This window comes from Schistocerca gregaria, chromosome 8 (genome assembly GCF_023897955.1).
Source record: "Schistocerca gregaria isolate iqSchGreg1 chromosome 8, iqSchGreg1.2, whole genome shotgun sequence".
Lineage (NCBI taxonomy): Eukaryota > Metazoa > Arthropoda > Insecta > Orthoptera > Acrididae > Schistocerca > Schistocerca gregaria.
Genome location: NC_064927.1, coordinates 135,704,129 through 135,728,038, shown reverse-complemented (window position 1 = coordinate 135,728,038; position 23,910 = coordinate 135,704,129). Strand labels below are relative to the sequence as shown.

The following is a 23,910-nucleotide window of genomic DNA, read 5'->3' as shown; positions in this document are numbered from 1 at the left end:
ATTGGCCTCGCTATTCGCCAGACTTGAACCCCTGTGACTTCTTTCTGTGGGGACTCTTGAAAGACCAGGAGTACCGCCAGAATCCAGAAACAATTGAACACCTGAAGCAGTACATCTCATCTGCATGTGAATTATTCCGCCAGACACATTGTCAAAGGTTTCGGGTAATTTCATTCAGAGACTACACCATCTTATTGCTACGCATGGTGGATATGTGGAAAATATCGTACTATTGAGTTTCCCAGACCGCAGCGCCATCTGTTGTTGACAATTGTAACTACTGTAATTTCGAAAGTTTGTCTGCCTGAAAATGTACTGTTGTCCCAAGCATATTGCAACAAACGGTGTATTTCTATCGCCGCTCATTTAGTTTGTATTGCCGTTTCAAATATACCGGTCATGTTTTAAACACCCTGTAGCACCCATGTTCTGCAACTAGATATGTGTGTTTGTCATTAGGCAAGGTTTAGAAAAGACCATTCATGTTAAGTCACTTAGTTGTTACAACCACATAGAATACTGCAGAGATCATATGCATAACAAGTCGTTTTTTCACATGCACCCCTAACTGAGAGTGCCTAAGATATGCCTATGAACAAACTGCAGTACGAAAAGGCAAGTCTCACACCTACGTCATCCAAAGGGGACAGGTCCAAGGGGCACATGATTGGAGGAAGAGGTGGCACAGGGATGTACTAGGTTATAGAGGGAGTTGTTAGATTGATAACAGATATTACTTTGGGCAAAGGTAGTAGGTGTTCATCTGGATGTCTTTCATTTCAAGGTATGATAAGTTGCTTGTCAGTGCTCTTGCATAGGATGTGGTTGAGTTCGGATAATGAGCAATATGGTCAATACACTACAAACAGCAGAGTTTACACTTTATTGGAAACAAAATAGACATGAAGCCAAAACCTACCACAATACTAAAAATATATACGCCTGCTAGGTCAACAGATGAAGAACAGATAAAAAAAATAAAAAAAATATTCAGATCTTTATAGAAGATGAAAATTGAATCCTAATGTGGGGCTGGCATTCAATAGTAGGAAAAGGAAGACAAGGAAAAATAGTAGGAGACTGTGGACTTGGGGAAAGGAATGAGAAAGGAAGCCACCTGTTAGAACTTTGCACAGAGCCTAATTTAATAATAGCAACCCCTTGTTTTAGAATCATGCAGGAAAGCTGTGTATACTAAGAAGACTTGGAGACACTCGAGGTTTCTGATAGATTAAATAATGGTAGGGCAGATATTTTGTAACCAGATTTTAAACTGCAGAGCATTTCCACAGGTGGACATGGAGTCTGACCATAATTTATTGGTTAAGAACAGTAGAGTAAAACCGAATAAATTTCAGAAAGATATGAAACTGAGGAAAAAGAATCTGGATAAACTGGTAGAGGTTTTCAGAGGGAGAATTAGGCAACAATTAACTGAAACAGGGGAAAGGACAAATGTGTTGCACTGAGAGATAAATAATTGTAGTGTTTTGGGATATGCCCGTGAGTACATTGAATAAGGATATATGCAGTGAATGTGGAACAGTGGTGGAGCTGGCAAGAAGGGGATGAGTAAAAACGGTATTACAACCACTGGTCATCCGGGAGTAATTTGTGCTATGGTGCAACAAGTGCCTGAATCTGAAAGCCATGAAGTAAATGATGCACTAACAAGGGTGTAATGAACATTTGAAGAGTGGTAATTGTTTTTTCCCCCTCCCCATCAGGTCCTATGGTATGCATATATGGACATTTGAATGTGATCAAGAGAGCAGTATCATTGTAGCAATTGTTAGTTGTGTCGTGAAAAGTAATAATGAAAATGTTGGACAAAATATACCCCTGTTTGTGCAAAGTGTTGCTACTTATTCAGTAGCGCAATAGAGACAACTTGCAGAAGCATTCCAGGGATTTTCAACGCAGTTGGATTGACAGGGAGGTGGCACCAAAGGATCTGGAGCACCAAAGAAGAAATAACTATTCTGAGAAGATATGATAAAGGTAATATTACTTTCATCTGGTGGTGTATTAGGGTCGGCAAAATACTGCCCTGTTATATCGGCCAGGGATGCAACTCCCTGCTAGTGCTGGTATAAGACCCACTGCAAATCTTACAAAATAAACAACAGCAAGAAAAGAAGGAAAAATATACCCCATAATGAAAGCTGAAAAGGATCAAACAGAAAGATAATGTCCATTAAAAATTCTTGGATAACTATTACACTAATGACGAAACAAGAAAATGTAAAATTGTAGCAAATGAAGTAGGAATAAGGGATACAGACATCTAAAAAATGAGTTGGACCGGAAGTGCAGAATGGATATGAACATAACCCTATCACAAATGCAAGGCTCTAATAGCATGTATGATTAGGGAAAGACAGATGCCCCTTATTGGAAAATTAAAGAGGTCTCTGTTCACAGTTATGATTACTACTGAACTTTAGTCAGACTTCAAGAAGAAGTTAATAATTCCAATCACAAAGAAAGCAGGTATTGACAGATGTGAAAATTACCGAACCATCAGTTTAATGAGTCACAGCTGCAAAATACTAACGCAAATTCTTTACAGACGAATGGAAAAACTTGCAGAAGCCGACCTCAGGGAAGATCAGTCTGGATTCTGTAGAAATGTTGGAAGATGTGAGGCAGTACTGACCCTACAACTTATCTTAGAAGAAAGATTAAGGAAAGGCAAACCTACGTTAACCCCCACAACGCTGCAAACATGCAATGAATATGTATCATCTGATGACAAATCATAAGGCAGTTTGAAACTGGTAATGGAAAATAAAAATTGAATAATAAAGTTGGGGCACTGTTTTTTATTACTTCATTTCTTTATCCCATTGGACAATTTTGAAAACTCTTGGTATTAATCTTATACAAATTTATGCACATTCTGAAGAACTAGTCATCCAGATATTTTTACATTTAGTTCAAACTTAACTGCTCAAAATATTAACTATAAATATTAATACAAATTGTACTTTGTAATAAACTTGACATTCTAGCGTAACATTCTTGAAGTATCTTTGTATAATGATTGTCTTTAGCACCAAGTGTTGCAGAGGCAGAGAGAAGTTGTTGGTTGTTGTGGTTAGATTACAGACTGTGGTGACAATTTAATGGATTGTAATGAATAGTTTATACTATTAATGTATCTTTCTCGAGATTTTGCCTTGTTATACATAAAGATTTGTGAGCTTTTTGGATATGACTGAAGTTCGTAATAAAAGGTGTGGAATTTCAAAAAAAGTATTTTAATGATTTTGTAACCAACCTGAACCTCACTCTTACAGAATATTTGAACGGAATTTATCTGCCTCTAGACTCTGACTCTGCAATAAGATAAGTTGACGCCACATTGTTCTCTGTTTTCTACCACTTCTACTGTTATAATTCTCATGTCATTGAAATAAATGTAGTTTACACATAATACATAATCTTAATAATTCTTTCTCACAATTGATTGTTAATAACTGCCTCAACATTAATGGTGGCATTAGAACATTAATATATTACATTTTCTTAATAAAGTTTGTCTTGGTGCTGCCATGCTGTATTTTATATTTTTTTATTTATAATTTTCTAATCTAATTCCCTGAGCTCCTAATGAATCCATTGAACTACCTCTTTTGAATGCAGTAAAGTTATCATTACCAGTTGTATTTACTGGCAGCAATCACACTCAGTGTTATTTCTCAAGGCCCCAATACCCTCAGTTTTTACTGAAAAGGCAGGACATATGTACTGGACATTTAGATATCCCTTCATCATCATCTTTAGCTAACCATCTTCTAAACTGTTCATCCTCTAATCATTTTTTAAGAAATGAGCAGATTCTTTTCTGTCAGGTTCCATTCTGACCATCATAATTGTCAGCACTACAATCACTGCCACTGCTATTTGTATTTCCACTTAATCTACTGAGCTCTTAAAAAATGGGTTAGACTTTGGAAAACCCTAAAACGAACCTACTATTAGGATGTTTTGCTTTTATGGAACAGCGAAAAGTGTGAAACATGTCAATACTCCTTCACTCGGCTACTCCATAAATACAACTGTCTCTTCAACACTTAACTGCTATAATAATGAGACAGCGGAACAATTGACTTTAAAACCCAATGTTTTGTTGCTCTCTCCTGTGTTTTACACACATCAACTTTGGATAACAAGAACAGGATGACAAGAACATGAAATTAAAAATCAGGCGATATAAAAAAAATAAAACTGTAGAAGCACCATAAAAAGGTCGTGACCTGAGGGTGTCACGTCAGACTCTTATAAGCACACAAGACAATCACAGAAAAGTATGGATGATCCCTACAAAATCTGAACAGGTGGGAACCTTATACAGAACCACCTGTAACCTACCACATTACAAATAATGACTCAACCCTAAATGGATACTGTTTTACCATACAATTAAATATTTAACTACCTTATCTATGTTTCATTTTGTTTAATGATATGTTCAGGTTCCACCCCATGAAAATGATGTATTATGCACCACAGCATTTGAACACTTTTATGTTATTGACATAAGAGGAGTTGAGTTCACCTCATAAGGTTGACAGAGCCCAAAATGTATTAGACTTATTTGGTATCCTATGCACATCCTTTCACTCATACGAATGTATATACTACTTCCATTTAACAATATATCTATATTGTAGGTTGTTTGAATTTATTGCAATAATTACACAGGGCAGTGATAATGTGATTGTATGGGTAAAAAAATCTGCTCACCAAGCGGCAGCAGAACACACAGATACAAGGTATACATATGCAAGCTTTTGGAGCCAAAGCTTCTTCTTCTTCTGGCAGAACGGTTAAAGGGGAAGGAAGAGGGGTGAAGGAGAAGGACTGGAGAGGTTAACGAAAAGGAATAATTTCGGAAAAGCGCCTAGAACTGCATGTCAGGGGAGACTTACCAGACGGGATGAGAAGGAAAGACTGTTTGTCAGGAATTGCACCTGATGAGATTTAAAAACCTGAGAGCTTAAGGGTGATATGCAAGACAGAGATTACTGCTGAGACATTGTACTCAAATTAAAACAGTGAAAAGCTAAGTGCACTGTTCATATCAAAGGTGGATGGGGGACGGCGAAAAAAAGACAGGTCTGAAAATGAAAGATGAAGAAAGATAAATAGGATTTATTCCTCACTGAAGGCCAGCCACACACTTTAATCCACATTAAACCAACTAACAAACAGTACTTGCATTTTGACAATTCCCATCCTTTCCATTTCAAACAATGCCTCCCACATAGCCTTGGCTTTAAAGCAAAAGTGTTTGTGTGGATGCAGACTCTTTACAGCAATACACCACCATTTTGACTTCAGCCATCACTGAACGTAATTACCCCACCAGTCTTGTTCAAATGCAGCTTTATTAGGCTATCCGATCAAATTTGGAATACACCAATTGTCACTCAGGTACTTTGGGAAGGGCGCGACTCCCTAAAATCGTGCACTGAAATGAAATCCATTCTATCTGAGATTTTGCCCACCACACCTACAATTGTTTTTCATTGCTCTCCCAATTTCCCCAACATCCTTGTCTGACCCTATGCTCATCCTGCAACCATGTCCTTTCTCTGTGACAATCTTCACTGTGAGACTTGCCCCATGCAGCCTCCTACCACCACTTACACTAGCCCTGTAAATGACTAGACATATACTATCAAAGGAAGAGCCACCTGTGAAACAACAAGTCATATACCGGCTATTATATTAACACTGTTCGGCCTTTTACATTGACATGACTATCACCAAGTTATCAGTTAGGATGGATGGGCATAGGCAGAGGGTGTATTCCAGTAACACACAAAATCTTGCTGCAGAGCATGCTTTACAACATGACAGTTGTGACCTCGCTGCCTGTTTCACCTCACGTACCATCTTCCCTGAGACACCAAGTTCTCAGAATTCCGCAATTGGGTACTACTGCTACAACATGTCTTTGGTTCATGCCACCCACCTGGCCTTAATTTACATTACTTCCTTCTGTCTCAGCATTTCTTCACTTTAACTACTCCCTTCTTCACTCTGTTTTTGTTTTCTACATCTTTCATTTTCTAACCTATTTATTTTCGCCGCCCCCTCCCACCTCTGTTATGTACAATGCACTTAGCTTTTCACTCTTATTAACTCATGAATTGTGTTTTAGCAGTAATCTCTGTCTTGCACGTTACCCTGTGTTCCACATTTAAGCTCTCAGGTTTTTGGATCTTGTCTGGTGCAGTTCATAATAATCAGTCTTTCCTCCTCATCCTGTCCAGTAAGTCTCCCTGACTACAGTTCTGAGTGACATCTAACCCTTTTGCTAAACCTCTCAAGTCCTTTTCCTTCCCCCTCAACTTCTGCTGGAAGAAGGAGTCACTGCCTCTAAAAGCTTGCTTGAGTGTAACCTTCTTTTGTGTGTCCTGCCGCCACTTGGTGAGTAGATTTTTTTAATTTATCCAATCACGTTAGACAATATTAAGACATTTTAATATATTAATTAAGACACACACAGCTATACTAGTGACCTGTAACCTGTTTACAAATGTAAGCAGTAAATAAAATCAAACAGCACTCAATGTAATCACAATTTGAGCTGAATTTGTTCCAATATTTTACGGAGGAACTGTACTTTTAAAGTACTAATTCCTCTTGATATTGAAATTTTGTGGTCGAGATTTTCTTCCGTCATGTAGTTCTGCATTATCTCTTTTTAGAGACCAACAGTAGTCAGCCCCATCTTCTGTTCATCCCATTTTCCTTGGTAATGTGATTCAATTTTTTTCATGCCTTGATGAGCTCTTTGTCCATGCTTTTTCACATCATCTCAAAGACTGTCAGACAGAAAAGCAAGATGCGTATGAAGACAATGGGTTTTAAATATTTCATCCTAAATTTTCCAGAGCTATCATCATATATTCAGTCATGGCTTTGAAATTTGTGTGTTTCATATTTCTTACACGTTGTTAATCACATTCTTAAATCCTGTCCAAGCCAGTTGTTCAATTTTCATCAAACTTCAAATGTTTGATCCCACAAATACTGCTTTCAAGTTTAGCCTCAGACAGAAAAGAAAATTTGAAACTTATATACTTAAAACAATCACCATCTTTAGGCATTGCTTTGACGAAGAGTTTCATGATTCCCAGTTTAGCATGAAGAGGTGGCAGGAAGATTTTCTCTTATCACATTTTTCTGCCCAGGATTCACTATTGTTCTGGTAGGTCATTCTATTCTACTCCAATGTGATTCAAGGGTATGACTATCCCAGAGGCACAGGAAACTTCACTCCCATTACTTCCAGGTCTCCACATACAACCCAAGGGTTTTTCTAGCAGTTCAGTGCCTTCAGCAGAATCCTTTTATTTTAGAATATTCAGTTTCTTTTAAGGGTACAGAATATTGTATCAGCACAGAGCCATACTTATTTCCAATGTGTGGAAGTACAGCCTTCAGCATTCTTTAGTTAGAATCTATAAATAGTCTCCATACATTCATGTTGTATGTAACACTGTATCTTGGTGAACACTTTCAATGTTCTTACAATAAACAAGAGAGCCTTCTTTAGTGAAACATTCATGAAATTCTGATTCTCTTGATCCAGCAGAATTTTGTGCACAGGGTAAGCAAATGCTTTTCCTTTAGTCGAGACCCGACAACTTATGCCACTTATGAGGTCATTCACTTCTTTTGTGAGTGTGGAGTAATAATCAGGATCTAATGATGTTGAAGATCCCAAAATATTGGGCAGTTGAGGTATGGGAATAAACAGTTGTTTGGATGAACAATTCCTTTCACACTGTTCATCATACAAAAATTCCAATATTTTATATGGTTTTCTTGTTCTCTCCATACCATTGGAATACCAAATGGTAAAGATTTCTGGTAGCCTTTTGTCCATTTCCTCAAATCTACAACACAGTATAACCAACAGTATTTGGTGCAAAAGTTTTGTCCTGGTGTCCTGACTTTATATTAACATAAGGAAGGTATGCTATTTTGACAAATGAAGTTATGTTCTTTCTCCTGCTTTTGAGAGTCGAACAACTCAAGAAGTACTGATCTTTTCACAATCAATCATGTTGAATCATTTTATGATTTATTGCAGTATGTATTACGGAGGAAATTTAAAAATAGGACGCTTTAGGAATCCTGTAAAAATTGTGGATGTTATAAGAAAAGATAGTGCATTTTTGTGAAGAGCACTAAACAGCCACTCTAACTGAACCACTTTCATTTAAAGCGCTGAAACATCACAGCCCTCTGTTACAACCTTGATACAGTGGACACACTATTTATACCTCGTCTAATAAATGCCTCCTTTTCATGACTCTTATAGCTGCATTTCTTTATATATTTTATATATACAACTAATTGTATCAACTGCTACAAGTGATTGAACAGGGAAAAGACGGGACTGTATTCCAACATACCGCATGAGTCCATCTGAAGATCCTTTTTGGTCTGGTTGCTCACTCGCATGATCCTGTGAAGTACAAACAAATTCCTACAACAATGGTCTCAAAAAAATGATCAAAATGAAATAAGAACATAAAGAAAATTGAAACGTTTCATTTGCAACTGTGAATTTTACAACCATGGTATCAATTACAATCAACTATAGATGTTGTACCTTATACTTCCATCTCAAGCAATCAAATTGAGAAAGAAGGAAACATTCAATGACAATGTTTAAACAATAAACACAAATCATATATAGTTTAGGACTACCACCGAAAGAGTATGAAAATTACATTTGACAGCAGTTAGGAATGGCTATAGGGGCAGCAATGTATAATATAGGTAACCATAGACACTAAATAGTCACGAAATTTAAACCACATGACTGGAAAGGGTTGTCCAAAAGAGACAGAGATCCTAACCCAGACCCTGGGATGAGAGATGATGCGAAGCTGTTTGCTTAGTCCATGTATAAAGAAAGGCACAATTATCAGAGTGGTATGTGTGTCAAATCATAGAATATGGATTGGCAGCAAGTTTGTTACTGATACATGTAAATTTCACAATATTGTATAATTTATTTCTATATTCTTATTTTAAGTAAGTTAGTGCATCAGGCATAATTTCAATGTCTTGAAAATTGCTATATTTGTTAACTAATAAATACACATTATTATAGCAATGGAAAAAGTTATATCTACAGTTGTATGGTTCCTGTCCTCAATATAAATATCAACTGTTTGGAATAGAGAAGAGAACTTCACATGGTAAAAACAATTTAATTTTCCATGTGGTCACTTCTTTTACTGCTTCGTGTTGACCTTGTGGCTGATCTTGTCACTTGTGCATATTTATTAAAATCAAAATCTTTAGTAATACGTGTCACCTCCTTACGTTTCACATTCTTAACTTATATATTTTTCAAGAAAGGTAATTAATATCACATATTGATATAATAGAGGGAAACATTCCACATGGGAAAAATGTATCTAAAAACAATGATGATGTAACTTACTAAACAAAAGTGCTGGCAGGTTGATAGACACACAAAGAAACACAAACATACACACAAAATTCAAGCTTTCACAACCAACTGTTGCTTCTTCAGGAAAGAGGGAAGGAGAGGGAAAGACGAAAGGATGTGGGTTTTAAGGGAGAGGGTATGGAGTCATTCCAATCCCGGGAGCGGGAAGACTTACCTTAGGGGGAAAAAAGGAGAGGTATACACTCGTACACACACACACATATCCATCCGCACATACACAGACACAAGCAGACATTTGTAAAGGCAAAGAGTTTGGGCAGAGATGTCAGTCGAGGCGGAAGTACAGAGGCAAAGATGTTGTTGAATGACAGGTGAGGTATGAGCGGAGGCAACTTGAAATTAGCAGAGGTTGAGGCCTGGCGGGTAATGAGAAGAGAGGATATACTGAAGGGCAAGTTCCCATCTCTGGAGTTCTGACAGGTTGGTGTTAGTGGGAAGTATCCTGATAATCCGGACAGTGTAACACTGTGCCAAGATGTGCTGGCCATGCACTAAGGCATGTTTAGCCACAGGATAATGAGGACCAGCGAACAGTTGAAATTAGCCAGTACCGTGGAATTAAATATTTCGTTTCAAATATATTGACTGCCTCTGCGGAATACGTTAACAAAGGTCAAATTTCTTTAGAAGACAGACAAAAATAACTTCATTGTTCCGCAAGGCGACTAATGCTTGACTGTCAAAAAGGTGGAAATAAAATGAAATCTGAAACTAATGACTATATTTTAGCCGTCCGTAATTATGTGAATGTATTTTAATTCACTTGATAGCTCCTGGCCACAGATATCCATTTTGTTTTCATTTGACATGAGAGTAAACGAAAGGGAAACAGTAAAATCACTAAATATAAACACGGGTCATGTGGAGACTACCCACTATAACTCCGACTGCTCCGTGCATCAGCCCCGAATTTACAACATTTGCAACCAGAGGCCCCCCCCCCCCCCAAAAAAAAAAAAAAAAAAAAAAAAAAAAAAAAAAAAAAAAAAAAAACGAATTTTCAAAAACATGTTCATATTGTAGCGCACATCTTTCTGAAAAGTCTGAAACATAAAACATATGTATTTGAGTAAATGTAAGACATATTATTTTGTCTTAAGTATGCCAAAGTGCAGTGCCACGCCCCTTTATAAAGCATTTTTCTACCGCACATCCAAACTATATTCAGGCGAGTGGAAATTGAAATGTCTTGTGGTGCCTCTCCTATTCCCAGTCGGCTGGTTTGACAGTCTAGCCCTATTAAAAAAAAATCTCGCAATTAATAGCGGATGGCATTATTTGTAATCAAGGGAACAAGAACTCTTCAGAAAATCTGAACTCTTTATTGCCTTTTAGTTAATAACGTGCTGTTTTGTGTGATATAAAATTAAATATAGGATATATAAAACCAATACTGACAAGAGATAAGCAAGAAATTACACATTTCTTCAAACCTTAGCTCTTAGTACTTTTTTCTCTCTTAATCTTGCTACAGCTTTACATGGCGTGCTTTCCTTTCTGCGAAAGAATCTATTACCTCATCAAAGTTCGCCAAACGTTTTGCTACATGAAAAATCAAAATGTCATTATCTAATACTGAAAAAGCTGTTAATACAAATAATACCCAAGATTGGTGTGGTTTCCCGATCTGATTATGTCTATTTTGGCACTGTCTGCTACATAAAACAAATTAGGCCTTTCTAATATCGCAGCAATTTTGTAACACATCAAATAAACGAGACTGTTTTGGCACAAATGGCCATTTTTATAACACGATAGAACATAATCCATGAAATACCAATATCAAATGCCTATTAGGCCTTCCACAAACAAAAAGCTTTATGTTAGGAAATAGTTTCACATTTCATTCATTTGCAACAGCTTCTCAAGCATGAGATGAAAAGTAGAATTACGAAATTTTTATATAAATTTGGAATCATATTATTCTTCCATAATTTCTGTGATGTCCCCGTTTCTTCTCCTTCCCTGTTCTAACAATCTTGTTATCACCAATTCCGTAGCTTTTGCTGCCATTGTCGAAATTTGTTCGTCGATTAACTACACTAACCCTGCCAGAATCACAGTTTTAGTTATCCTGTGATAATTTTCCAGTTAGGTGTTATTACGTGTTCGAACAACATGTTTTCCACATTACTTCCAAATAGATCTTACGCGTCTGCTAGCCAGGGTCTATACAACTGGTCCTTACTAGTGTAGTGATCTGGCCAAAAATTTTCTGTGAAAATTTCATTTTCTTGGATACACGGAGAAGATAATATGTAATATTTCTCATCTGCTATTCCTGTTAGTCGTTTATTTCCATTCTGGTAGTCTGAATCTATGGATTTCGCTAGTAATTATAATAATGCTGATCATTCGCAAACCCAATCAACCAGATAACCAGACAGCGATTGGCATTCATCTGTTCGGCTTTACTCCATCAGCTCGTATTGCCCCGCCCCCTTTTGTCTGCGGAAAGTTTATTTCTAGATACGACGAAGATTCTCCTGACAGAGGCATCACGTACACTATGCATGCATTCAAAAGGCACCTTATGATTCATTCAGAAATCAACTTAAAATGTGTTCAAAAACCAACAGGGAAGCATTTCAAAAGCATATGAACAATCTATAGACAAACATGCCTGGATGCTAAGCGCTTTGTGAAACAAGTTAATTTTTCCTCAAGAATATGAATTTGGCGCCCCCTTTTCCCGGTATCATCTAGCTGCTTGCTGTGACTGCTTGCACAGCCAATAGCCACATTTCTGTAGCCAGAAGTGGGAGAATCAACTACTCAAATGTGTCTCAACTGCGCAAGTGCAGGAGCCCGTGTGAACTGCTAAAACAAATCGAATGTAAACAGTTGGGAACTTCACACTCATTGGAGGTAATTTGTTGTTATGAAGCACTGCATAGTCTTCCTAAGCCTTTGACACATTTTCAATTGGCAGGCACTTGAATGAGCACTGTGTGTCATTGTATATGGTGCAATTCCTTTGCAATTTAAGTTATTTTCATTTTTTTCTCTTCTTTATGTTTTGTTGTTGAATATTATTCTGCAGTAGCGGGATACAGTAACATACTTTGTTAGGGTATCGGTTCTTACCAGTCAAAATTACAAAAATTTAACTGAAAACTCAAACAATAAAAAATTCCCTGAATTCTAAAAATATCCTGGGTTTTTCCCGGTTTTCTCCCCGATGAAAAAATTCCTGTGTTTTTCCCGGATCTACCGGGTTGTATAATCCCCGTGTACTTATACAAGAACAGCTGCAAAAATTCTAATCACAGAGACTGGTGGGTGGGTGGCAGTGAGCCTTCACTAAAATTCTTCTCCACATTGCAAATATCATCATTTAAATTACTTAAAATGCTAAAATAACCAATGTTTTGATTATAGTGCAGTGGCCTCCCTGAGAGTGTAGACTGTCTACACTAAAAGAACAATTGCTGTAGGTGGATAAAATGACAGACATTTTACTATTTAAGTAACTGGCAGTGCACCTGGAAGACTTTTATCAGATTAACATCGGTAACAAAAGCTTACATTTATATGCAAAAAATATGTATCTGTTGGGATAGATTAATTATTTGGGCAACAACAATAATAATGACAATGACAAGACTACAGTTTTCACTTGAGCCTATATTATTTTTATTAAACTCGATAACGATAAAATTTATTTTCATGTGGAAACAATATAGCAAGAACTAAGCCACTATGGACCAGCTCTTATTAAACATGAAGAATTTACAGTACAGCTTGACATTAAGTTTTAAGTTGCCACATATTGCTTGTTTTATAAGTAAAATCAAGTACCATACCTCAACTGTTTCATCATCCATTGGCTCGGGAGCCTCGCATGATTTTCGGGGAAGAGCTCCTTGATTTTTCAATTTTTCTATTTGCATTTTAGCAGCTTCCAATTCCCTTTCCGCAGAACACAATTTGGATTTTAAATCTTGGTTTTCATTAAGTAATATTTCCTTTTCTTTTTTTTCCTCTTGATACTTCTTAGTAATGGTATTTAGATTTGATTTCAAAGCACGGCATGTGTTCTTTAATTGTGAAAGGTCTTCTGGATTAGGTTCTGTAGGTTCAGCTCCCATCTTCTGCTTGTCTGTATTTGCATGTAACACCTCGGATGAGCGGTCTTTATTCTTGCTCATGTCTAATGCGTCTTCTAGAATCCTTCCTGGTTTAGGTTCTGGAGGGTCATCTTCCATTGTCAGCTTGTCTATATTGCCTTTATTCTTGCTCGGGCCTGATGCATCTTCTAGAATCCTTCCTGGTTTAGGTTCTGGAGCGGCAGCTTCCATCGTCAGCTTGTCTGTATTGTCTTTATTCTTATTGGGGCCTGATGCATCTTCTAGAACCCTTTCAGATTTTCCACTGATCTTACTATAATTCCCTGACTCCGAGCTCTGCTCTGCACTAGCAGGAGCAGCCTTTTGCTTGTTTTTCCTTGATTTCTTGCTGTTCTTGCTCATTGTCCCAGAATCTGCAGACTGGATTGAAAAGTAAACCAAAATGTAAATTACACACATAGTCTAACAGAAACATATAAATAGTTAAAAAAGAACTATGCATAATAAAATGTAGCATCCAAAGGGCAATATGTCTTATCTAAAAATTTACTGCAGTAAATATGATAAAATGGAATTTTAGAATATGTAACAGGGGGCCCCAAACCATATTTCTTTAGCTCGATATTCTAACGACAAGAAACACAATGAAATGCCAAATAAGTTATCATGTCATCAAGAATTTTGTGTAATAATTTAAGAATGAAATACACATTGCAAATTTCATATTACATTAATTTCACATGCATTGCAAACTTACACCAATATGCCCCTGCCTCATTCCTGCCTCCAGAGACCCAGCTAGCTTTTGGAAACACCTTTCTGACTAGCAGCACTATGCATGGCTGGCTGTCATGATAAAAAATTTACAAACTGTTTTACATAGAGACATTATGTTGCTTCCCCACAACCACCCAAGAGGTTCAAAAACCTTCTATATACAGTAGTGTCCCGTTAATCTGATCTAATTTGGACCAGACCTTGTTCGGATTACTGATTTATTTGGATTAGCTGGAATTACAGTGAGGAGTAGCTAGAATAAAGTATACCAAGCAGATAAGTAGGTATAGCATGGTAACAAATGGGAACAAATGTGGGAACAATGCCTCACTCTCACTCCCTGCCCTTGTCGTTGCGCATTGTTGAGACCTTTGTAGTGTCTGAGGTCAGTGCACTGCCAGTTGGCTTGCAAAGCTCTTGGCTATGTTAGTTATCGATCGTTGGCACACGTAACAGTTGTACTGTATTCGTTCAGGTGTAGTGGTGCATGTTATTTTCTTCATGAGTGAACGGAAACATACAATGTTAACTCTCAAAGAAAAACTGAATGCTTTAAAACAGATATAACAATGGTGAGAATGTACCTAAACTGGCAACAGAACTGGGTGTTGGTAAGACAACCATTTGTCATTTGAAGAAGAATTGAGATTCGCAAAACGTCATGGAATCTGTCAGCTAACACGTACTGGAGAGAAGCTTTCTTCTGACCGTGATGCAGCGAAGGAATACTTGGGTGAGTTTGAAAAAATTATAAGAGGGGGACAGTATTCTCCCCAACAAATTTATAATGCTGATGAGACTGGCCTTAATTTTAGGGCTTTGCCAACAAATATCCTGTCATCAAAAACAGAAGACCATGCACCTGGTTTTAAAATGTGCAAAGTTTGTGTTACTTTATTAGCGTGCAGCAATGCTGCTGGTAATTACAAGTTGCCTTTAATGCTGATCGCCAAATCTGCTAGGCCCAGAGCTTTTAAAAACTGCAACTTGAAGTCCCTGCCCGTATATTATCACAACCAGAAAGAAACATCGATGGACGGTAAGCTGTTCAAAGAATCACTTCACGGCCAGTTTGTTCCCTATATTTGATGGTTTTCTAAGGAAAATCATTTGTCTCCCCGTGCAATCCTTTTGATTGATAACATGCCATCTCACCCCAGCAATGAGGAATTATGTGATAGAGAAATTGCGGCGAAGTTATTGCTGCCGAATGTTACACCAATTCTACTGATTTACAGAAAACAGTATTTAAGAAGGATGAGCCAAGATGACAGCAATCCTTTAGTGGACACAATAGAAAAGACCAATGTGAAGGATGTTGTTTATTGGGCCGCTCAGGCATGGCAGAATATATTAGAAAATACTCTGAGAAAATCATGGAGAAAACTGTGGACATCTCTTGAATTTCAGGACAACCTAGTTGCAAACGAAGAGGAAAATCTACTACAAATGATACAGACAATATCTGGATGTGAAGGAGCTAGTGAAGGAGACATAGATGAGTGGAAGGCAGCGGATGGGGCATGCTTGGAGAACCTTACTGATGCTGATTTAGTTGCTGCTGTGACTCAAGACAAGGAAGAAGTGGATTGCTGTGATGGAAGTGACAATGAGTATGAAAGTGACAAAGGAGAGATGATACTACACAGTGACGCAGCAGAAGCCCTTGACCTCATGCTACGTTATTTGGAGCAACAGCCCACTGTTTATGAGACGATGGTGTAACTATGTGTCATATAACAGACCGTCTTCATTATGCCAAAAAACAATGACTTGAGTTTTACTCATCTTGAAAGTACGGACAAAATGTCTGCTGTATTTCAGTAAGTCTTACAGCTTTTCTTTCATTGTTATGCATTGCTTAAACCTAATGTTTTCTCTAATAATGTTTACTGTACTGTATAAATTAAAATAGTGTGTATGCACAGCAGTTTACTGCACAGTTTTTCATACTTAGACTAACATTTTTCATGTTCGGATTAACGGGACTGTGCTGTATAACACAATGTGGAAACACAGATACAACAGCACCTCCTGGCCATCAGTTATCTCCATGAACTGAAATGATAAGTACTACTGATAGACATGTATAAATGTATACACACTACACCAGCTTTAATTACTTCCTTGATAAGGAAAAAGGGATTAAGTTGGAAATGTTAAAAGAGATGGGGCAGGTCACTAAAACTCCAGGATGATGATGGGCAGGCCACTAAACCTCTAGTATGATGGTGTGAGAATATTATAGAAGTTCGTACTTTGAATATATGAATACCCTGAACAACCACCTTGTGTTTCCTCTTACCAGTCCAAAAGAAGTAAATCATTAGTTTCTGTTCATAATGTTCTGATCTTAGAGTTATTTTCGAGCTCTGGTAAGTGCAACACATCAGCAGACAATTTGCCGCTCATTCATTTTTCTGTATGGACACTAAAAGTTCACATTTTTTTCTTAATGAGGTTGCTGATGTTTTGAAGTTACCATTCCTACCTTCTGTATTTTTTAATGTAGGAAGTATAGCTAAATAATTTGCAAAGAGTCAAAATGTACACTTCATGTAGCCTTTGGCATTCCTTTTCATCAATGATTAGTATGAATGTAACAACTGGATTTGTATCAACAGAGCCAAATCCAAAAACTTTGTAAGGATATTATACAAGGGGCATTCAATAAGTAATGCAACACTTTTATTTTATCAGCCAATTTCGGTTGAAAAAATGCAGAATTTACTATGGGACATTGGGGAATATTCCTGCTTCAGCAACTACACTTTCACGAAGTTCTGATAGGTGGTAGTCCTATACACAGCCCTCAAAACAGCACCTGTAGCAAAGACTCATTCCAAGCAGAGAGCTGTCATTGAGTTTCTTTTGGCAGAAAACCAGAGCATCACAGATATTCATAGCCACTTGCAGAATGTCTATGGAGACCTGGCAGTGAACAAAAGCACTGTGAGTCAGTGGGGAAGACACGGGTCATTATCCTAATAAGGCTGCACAAACCTGTCTGATCTCCTGCAAGCAATCCAGTCCGATACAGCTATGACTCCTGAAATTTTGGGACATGTAGAGGCTCTTATTTTTGACAGGATCGACGGATCACTATCAAACATCTCACTGCTCAACTGGATGTCTCTGTTGGTAGTGCTGACATGCTTGTCCAACTGTTGCGGTACTCAAAGTGGTGTGTCCACTGGGTTTCTCGCCGCTCAACACAAGCTCATAAAGAGAAATTAAGGACCATCTGTGTGGAATTACTTGCACATTACGAGGCTGATTGTGACAATTTTTTTGTAAAACACCCTCACAGGCAATGAAATATAGGTTCATCTCATTGAATTGGAAACAAGCTGCAACTCTCAGAAGAAAAGTTCAATGTTGCACCATCAGCCAATAAAGTCATGGAGACAGTCTTTTGAAACTTTGAAGATATTATTGTGTTTTATGTCTGTTTGATATCCTACCTAACTGTGCAATGAGAAACTCAGAAGTGTACTGTGCTACCCTCGGGAAATTGAAGAAATGACTTCGGATTGTTCTTTGTCGCAAAAATACGAACAAACTTCTTCTCCATGACAAAGCAAGGCCTCACATAAGTCTGCATACCTGAGGGGAGCCCTACTGCATGACAAAGCATGGCCTCACACATGTCTGTGCACCTGAGAGGAACTCATACAAATTCACTGCACAGTTCTTCCTCATCCAGCCTACAGCTCAGATCTCACACCTTCCAACTTCCATCTCTTTGATCCAATGGAGTATGCATTCCACTGATGATGGGGAGGTTACTGATGCATCAAGACACTGGCTCAAACAGTGACTAGTAGAGTAGTGCCTTGTGGGTACATATATCCTCCCAGTAGTGTGGCATAAGGCTCCTGGATTGCCTAAGATTATGTTGAAAAACAGGGTTTTGCAGAAAAAAAAAGAGTGGGGAACATTTGGTGTATTGGAATACTAAATGAAACTAACCTGCTCTCAGAAAAAAAAGTAAAGCATTACTTACTGAATACAAATACAATTATTGCGCAACTGGCATATTCTGAAAGCACCTTATATTTATAATAATAATTTTTAATGCTCACTGAATCTACATTGCCAAGCAAAAAATGTGAAGCACATAGGAGATACAGTCCCAGGTCAAAGTAACTACATACACATACACCAGGGTTGCCACAAGTTTCCCCAAGAAAATTCTCTGATTTCCAGACAAGTTTTATAATTTTTCCCTGACAAATTTTGAGATCTCAAGGGTAAGTTAAAGATATAAGTTGACAATCTGTGGCTACACTACAAGAAACAATAGTGCAAATGAGGAAATATCTAAAAAGCTTGCAAGCAGGTGGCATTTGCTGATGTGAGGAAAAATCTTCAGTACTAACATCAACATCTTTGGTAATGAACTGTTTTTAGATGGAGAAAGCAAGCCAAAAGGTATGTGTGTTTCACTAAGACCACTTATTTTATTTCATTTCAATAAAACAAAACACATTTGGTGAAAAATACACATTTCCTTGGAGTCGCCACATAGATTTAAAATAACTTCACTGATTACAGAAATAACATTAAAAAAACAAAAAACAAAAAAATACTAGCCCTGTTAAGAGAATTGTGACTAACAATAAAATGTTGGTTCTACCAAGTTTATTATCGTGTGTTATTACCCAATGTGGTATATCTATTATTTTACATTTATTTTGTGATTTTTCTTTTGAGAAATATATGAGTGCATAGCGCACATTAGCCAGCGACTGAAACACTTTTATTCTTCTTATCGCCCATACTTTTTAGTAGATTAACTACTTTTAAAGTGCCAAAATGTACTAGAACAAATAAAATGTCTATAAAGCACCACACTGTAGAACATACTTGTGCTGAGACAGTCGCAATTCATGAAATCCTTCGCCCATGGCCTCTGGCCTGCTGAGGCGCACCACAGTCCTGGGTCCAAGGAACCACGAAAGTCTGCAGCAATGTCACACACAGAAAGACCTGGATTGCGGGCAGGTTAGTGAGACTAGATCTGCTGGGTAGGGCCTGCCAATAGTGGAAACCGAATGGCTTTGGATCTGCAGGCCCAATCCATTACAGACGCCCAAAGAAAAAGCCTCCAGTTTTGGCCTGTCACAGAAATCCAATCATGTGCCCAACTATTCACAAGCCACTGACAGCATGTTGATGAAATGAGACCACGGTGATCAACCATACAACAGATAACTTATTCAAGTACTCTGAGAATTAATACTAATGAGGATAAGTAGCAACTCACTGTAAAGATGATTGCTGAGGACAGACAGGCATGTAGAAAAGACAATCACACTCTCACAACCAAATTTTCAGCCATAGCTTTTGTCCGAAAATGAGAGCACACACACAATCACACAATTGTTCAGACACAACTCATGCATACATGACCACCTTCTCCTGCCACTGCATCGAAAGTCTCTGAGAATCAGATCCAAAGAAACCACTCCTCATGCCTGCCTGCCTCTGGTCAGCAGCTGCTACGTTACCACCAAGAAGTGGTGGCAGCACTGACTGCAAGATGAGGAGATTGGTAGGAAGGAGAGAAGCAGTAGTAATGAGGGAGTAGGGAAGCAGTGCTCATGCTCAGCTGCACCCAGCCAGCGATGATGCATGACACCTCAGTAAACAAACCATTTCAGCTACTGAGACAAGTGTTCCTTCAAATTTCCCTGATTTCCGGAACCTGTGGAAACCCTATACACACAATTGGCAGGTACACATAACAGGCAGTCAAATGAAAATGAAACAGACTATATAATGATTTATATATTTAAAAAAAGGTGCTGTGCCTTACCAAACGGGAAAGCGCTGATAGATAGAGGTCTGTATATGTGCAGATGGATGTGTGTGTGTGTGTGTGAGTGTATACCTGTCCCCCCCCCCCCCCCCCCCCCAAGATAAGTCTTTCTGCTCCCGGGATTGGAATGACACCTTACCATCTCCCTTAAAACCCACATCCTTTCGTCTTTCCCTCTCCTTCTCTCTTTCCTGATGAAGCAACAGTGAGTTGTGAAAGCTTGATATTTGTGTGTGTTTGTGTGCTAAAAAGTGCATTGTGTAAAACAGAGGCAGGTGGTGAAAGATTAGAAAACTAAAATGGAGTAAGCAAAGAGTGGTTATAGAGAAGAAATGATGAGATGGAAGAAATTAATGTAAATTAAGTCCTGGAGGCTGGTGAGAACCAAGGACATATTGTAGTGCTAATTCCCACCTGTGATGTTCTGAGAAACTGGTGTCTGGGGGAAGAATCCACTTGGGTCATCTGATGAAACAGATACCAAGGTCATGACTGTTATGTCGCAGAGCATGCTCTCCAACAGGATTTTGCGTGATGACAGTATACACCTTCTACCTACGCCCATTCATCCTTAATAATTTGGGGGTTGTCATGCTGATGTAGAAGGCCCGACAGTATTTACATAACAGCTCGTATATGGCGTGTCGTTTTGCAGGTGGAACTTCCTATGATAGTATATGTTTTGCCAGTTGCAGGGCTGCTACAGGTGGTGGTAGGAGGGTGCATAGAGCAAGTCTTGCAGTGGGTATGGTCACAGGGGTAGGAGCCATAGGGTATGGTGCAGAAAGAGCATAGGGTCTGACAAGAATATTGTGGAGATTGGGAGGTTGATGGAAAACTATTCTAGATGTGCTGTGCAGAAGTAGTGTCAGGAAGTGAAATTCATGCCTGAAAGTTTGCATCATTGCATCATTACCCCTTCTGCCATTGCTACAGTGAATGATGTCAACAGAAATGAGTGATGGCAGATGACATTTGGCTCATGTTTATGAAATCTTCTAGGGTTGACAGCCGATTCAAAGCGTTGTTCTCCAGCAACGTTTCGGCAAGTTTCTTACTTGCCATCTTAAGAGTAAGTCACCATCTTTGCCTGAAGATGGCAAGTAAGGAGCTTGCTGAAACATTGCTGGAGAACAATGCATTGACTCGGCTGTCAACCAAAGAAGATTATATCATTGAGATTCACTGAGAAATCCTGGATTCTCATATTTGGCTCATGTTGTTTATCAGCCAAGGTACTGCTCATGCCATGACAAAGCATCTTAAGTTCTGGAAAATCTAAGCCTAGTGTAGTTCCCATAGCCTGATGAAGGAACATAATGTCAACATCACTGCAGGACCTGGAACAGTATCACGACGAAGAATGTCATGTTCTGTCCTGTAATGTCGTAACATGGTATCACCATTTAGAGACGGAGGGCAAGCATCTGAAATGGCAATGCAAGTACGAGCTTTTTCTTTGACTGCAAGGTTACACTGCTCATCGACTTTTGAAAACACAGCACCACAATTAACACACAGCAGTATGTAGACAGTGTGCAAAAACTGAAGTGCCCCCTCAAGTCCATCATTTAGTTGTCAGATAATGGCCACCCACATGCTGCCAGAGTTGTTTTGACTACACCGCAAAACTTTCACTGGGAGGCCCTTACACATTCTCCCTGTAGTACTGATCTCTCCCCACATTATTTCTATATTTCTGGAGTCTACATTTGTGGCCATCAATCTGAATTGGATGAAAAGCAACAGGTCCAGGTACAATTACGGTTCAACAGGCAACCACAAACATTTTTCAATGGAGGCACTGACTCTCTTGTCTTACAGTGGGATAATGCATAAACAGTTATGATGATTACTTCTGAAGTAATGAACAGTTTACTTACTGTCTGTGACAGATAGAATGGGCATAAGAAAGGATCAGCATTATTAACAGACTCGGTACAATATAACAGGGGTGTGGACAGCATCAGATGCTCAGTGATCACTAAGAAGCCCAATGAGATGCCATATACTCATTTGAGAGAGTGTTTTCAGCTTCTGAAGAGTTTGAAAGGAGTCTCATTCTGGGTCTGCATTTAGCCAGCTGGTCGAATTGTGCAGTATCGAGATTTGCGGATTGTTCAAAAGTGATAGTGGTCAGATGTTGGACTGTATGGGAATGTGCAGACTGACCCATTCATTATCAAGATATTGATCGACCATAGGCGACCACCACAAGTGCTCCTAGCACTTTGTAAACCATCCACATATGCACCCTCCATCTGAAAACAAGTAATGAACTCTGTGCATCATACTGAGTCATCCTGCACGTCTGGTTGGAGAATAGCAGCAGCTGGACAGAGAATTACTGTCCTCCGGGTAGGCTGCCATTAACATCACAACACAAATGGCTGAAACTGGATGTGGTGCCATGACCTAGTAGCATCGACTGCTGATGAGTTATATCGCATTATATTCAATGATGAAACACAGTTCTGCACGACCCAGGATGAGCTTCGTTGGTGAGTATGACAGTGACCTAGGGAGAGGTCCTATTCGAGATGTTGGCTATGACTTCTAGTCTCAGCTGGACTGATTGACAGCATAACAGTGTGACAGACATCCTGCACCCCCATCTTTAACTTCTCCTCCGACAGTATCATGGTACCATTTTTCAACAGAAAAATGACCATCCACACATGGCATGTCTCTATGATGTTGAGGTACTTCTATGGCCAACAAGATCCACAGATGTGTCCTCTACAGAACCTGTGTTGCACCAGTTCGGACATCAACTCTATTTCAGTGCCGGCATACAGGAAATGGAAGGATCATTCAAAAGGTTTTGGGCTAGTTCGTCTCAGGAGTGGATACAATGGCATTGTGCACTCTTTCCAAATGAATCAGTGCATGTGTGCTTCACCTTCTGTTGGGCAGTATAAATTTCACAATGAAGCACCAACAGAAAATATATTTGTGCAATAAGTGTGCTTCACTAGAGATTTCAAGCTGCTGATTTTAGCGTACAATCTGCTTCCATGGCCAATATTTTGCTTAAAGTGTTTCAGTTGATGTGATTTTAGAAACTATGTCAGTATCAACTGCAGCCTTACTAGTGGAAATACTGTCTGAATGGTTAGATGGATTAATACACCTATGAAAATAATAAATTTTTGAAAATAGGATGGATACAAAAACCTACTCAGCAAGTGACAGGAGGAGAACACACATAATTTTTTTTTTTTTTTTTAATTTGCGAGCTTCTGGCGCCAATGGCTACTTCTTCTGGCAGAAGAGCTGAAGCAGGAGGAAGAGGGATGAAGGATAACAAGTGGTGAGGTTTAGGAAATGAGGGAGTTCAGAAAAGTTGCCCAGAAGCCTGGGTCAGGGTAGACTTACTGGATGGGATGAGAAGGAAAGACAATTTGTTGGAGCACTGTATGCAGTATAGGTGATAGGTGTGAGGGGAGGTGGGCAGGGAAAAATAGACAGGTCATAAAATGAAGGAGGCCGAGGTGGGGAGGGATAGTATGGTGGGGGTGGTGGACAGGACAGTGAAGCGCTGCAGTTTAGACAGAGGGCAGGGGAGAGGGGGGGAACAGGTGGGGGTGGGGGGATGGGGTGTGTGGCGGAAAAGGAAAGAAATAAAAAGACTGGGTGTGGTGGTGAAATGACAGCTCCCCCCCTCAACTTTCCCCTACCTCCATCTAAACTGCAGTACTTCACTGTCCACCACCCCAACATAC

At 38.8% G+C, this 23,910-nt stretch overlaps 2 protein-coding genes across 7 annotated transcripts in view; one reads left to right on the top strand and one right to left on the bottom strand.

The window, feature by feature from the left end:
- The window catches only part of LOC126285328 (uncharacterized), a 152,369-nt gene that overhangs the window by 100,562 nt on the left and 27,897 nt on the right, over positions 1-23,910 (bottom strand). For all 6 annotated transcript variants that reach the window (XM_049984639.1, XM_049984643.1, XM_049984638.1 and 3 more), the window contains exons 2-3: positions 13,321-14,004; positions 8,442-8,494 (exon numbers count right to left, since the gene is read on the bottom strand). In XM_049984639.1, the coding sequence (XP_049840596.1) occupies positions 8,442-8,494; positions 13,321-13,986 (719 nt within the window). In that variant the 5' untranslated portion in view covers positions 13,987-14,004. The remainder of the gene's footprint in view (positions 1-8,441; positions 8,495-13,320; positions 14,005-23,910) is intronic.
- LOC126285076 (tigger transposable element-derived protein 2-like) lies at positions 15,505-16,086 on the top strand. The gene has a single exon (XM_049984399.1). The coding sequence runs from the start codon at positions 15,505-15,507 to the stop codon at positions 16,084-16,086; it is 582 nt and encodes a 193-aa protein (XP_049840356.1).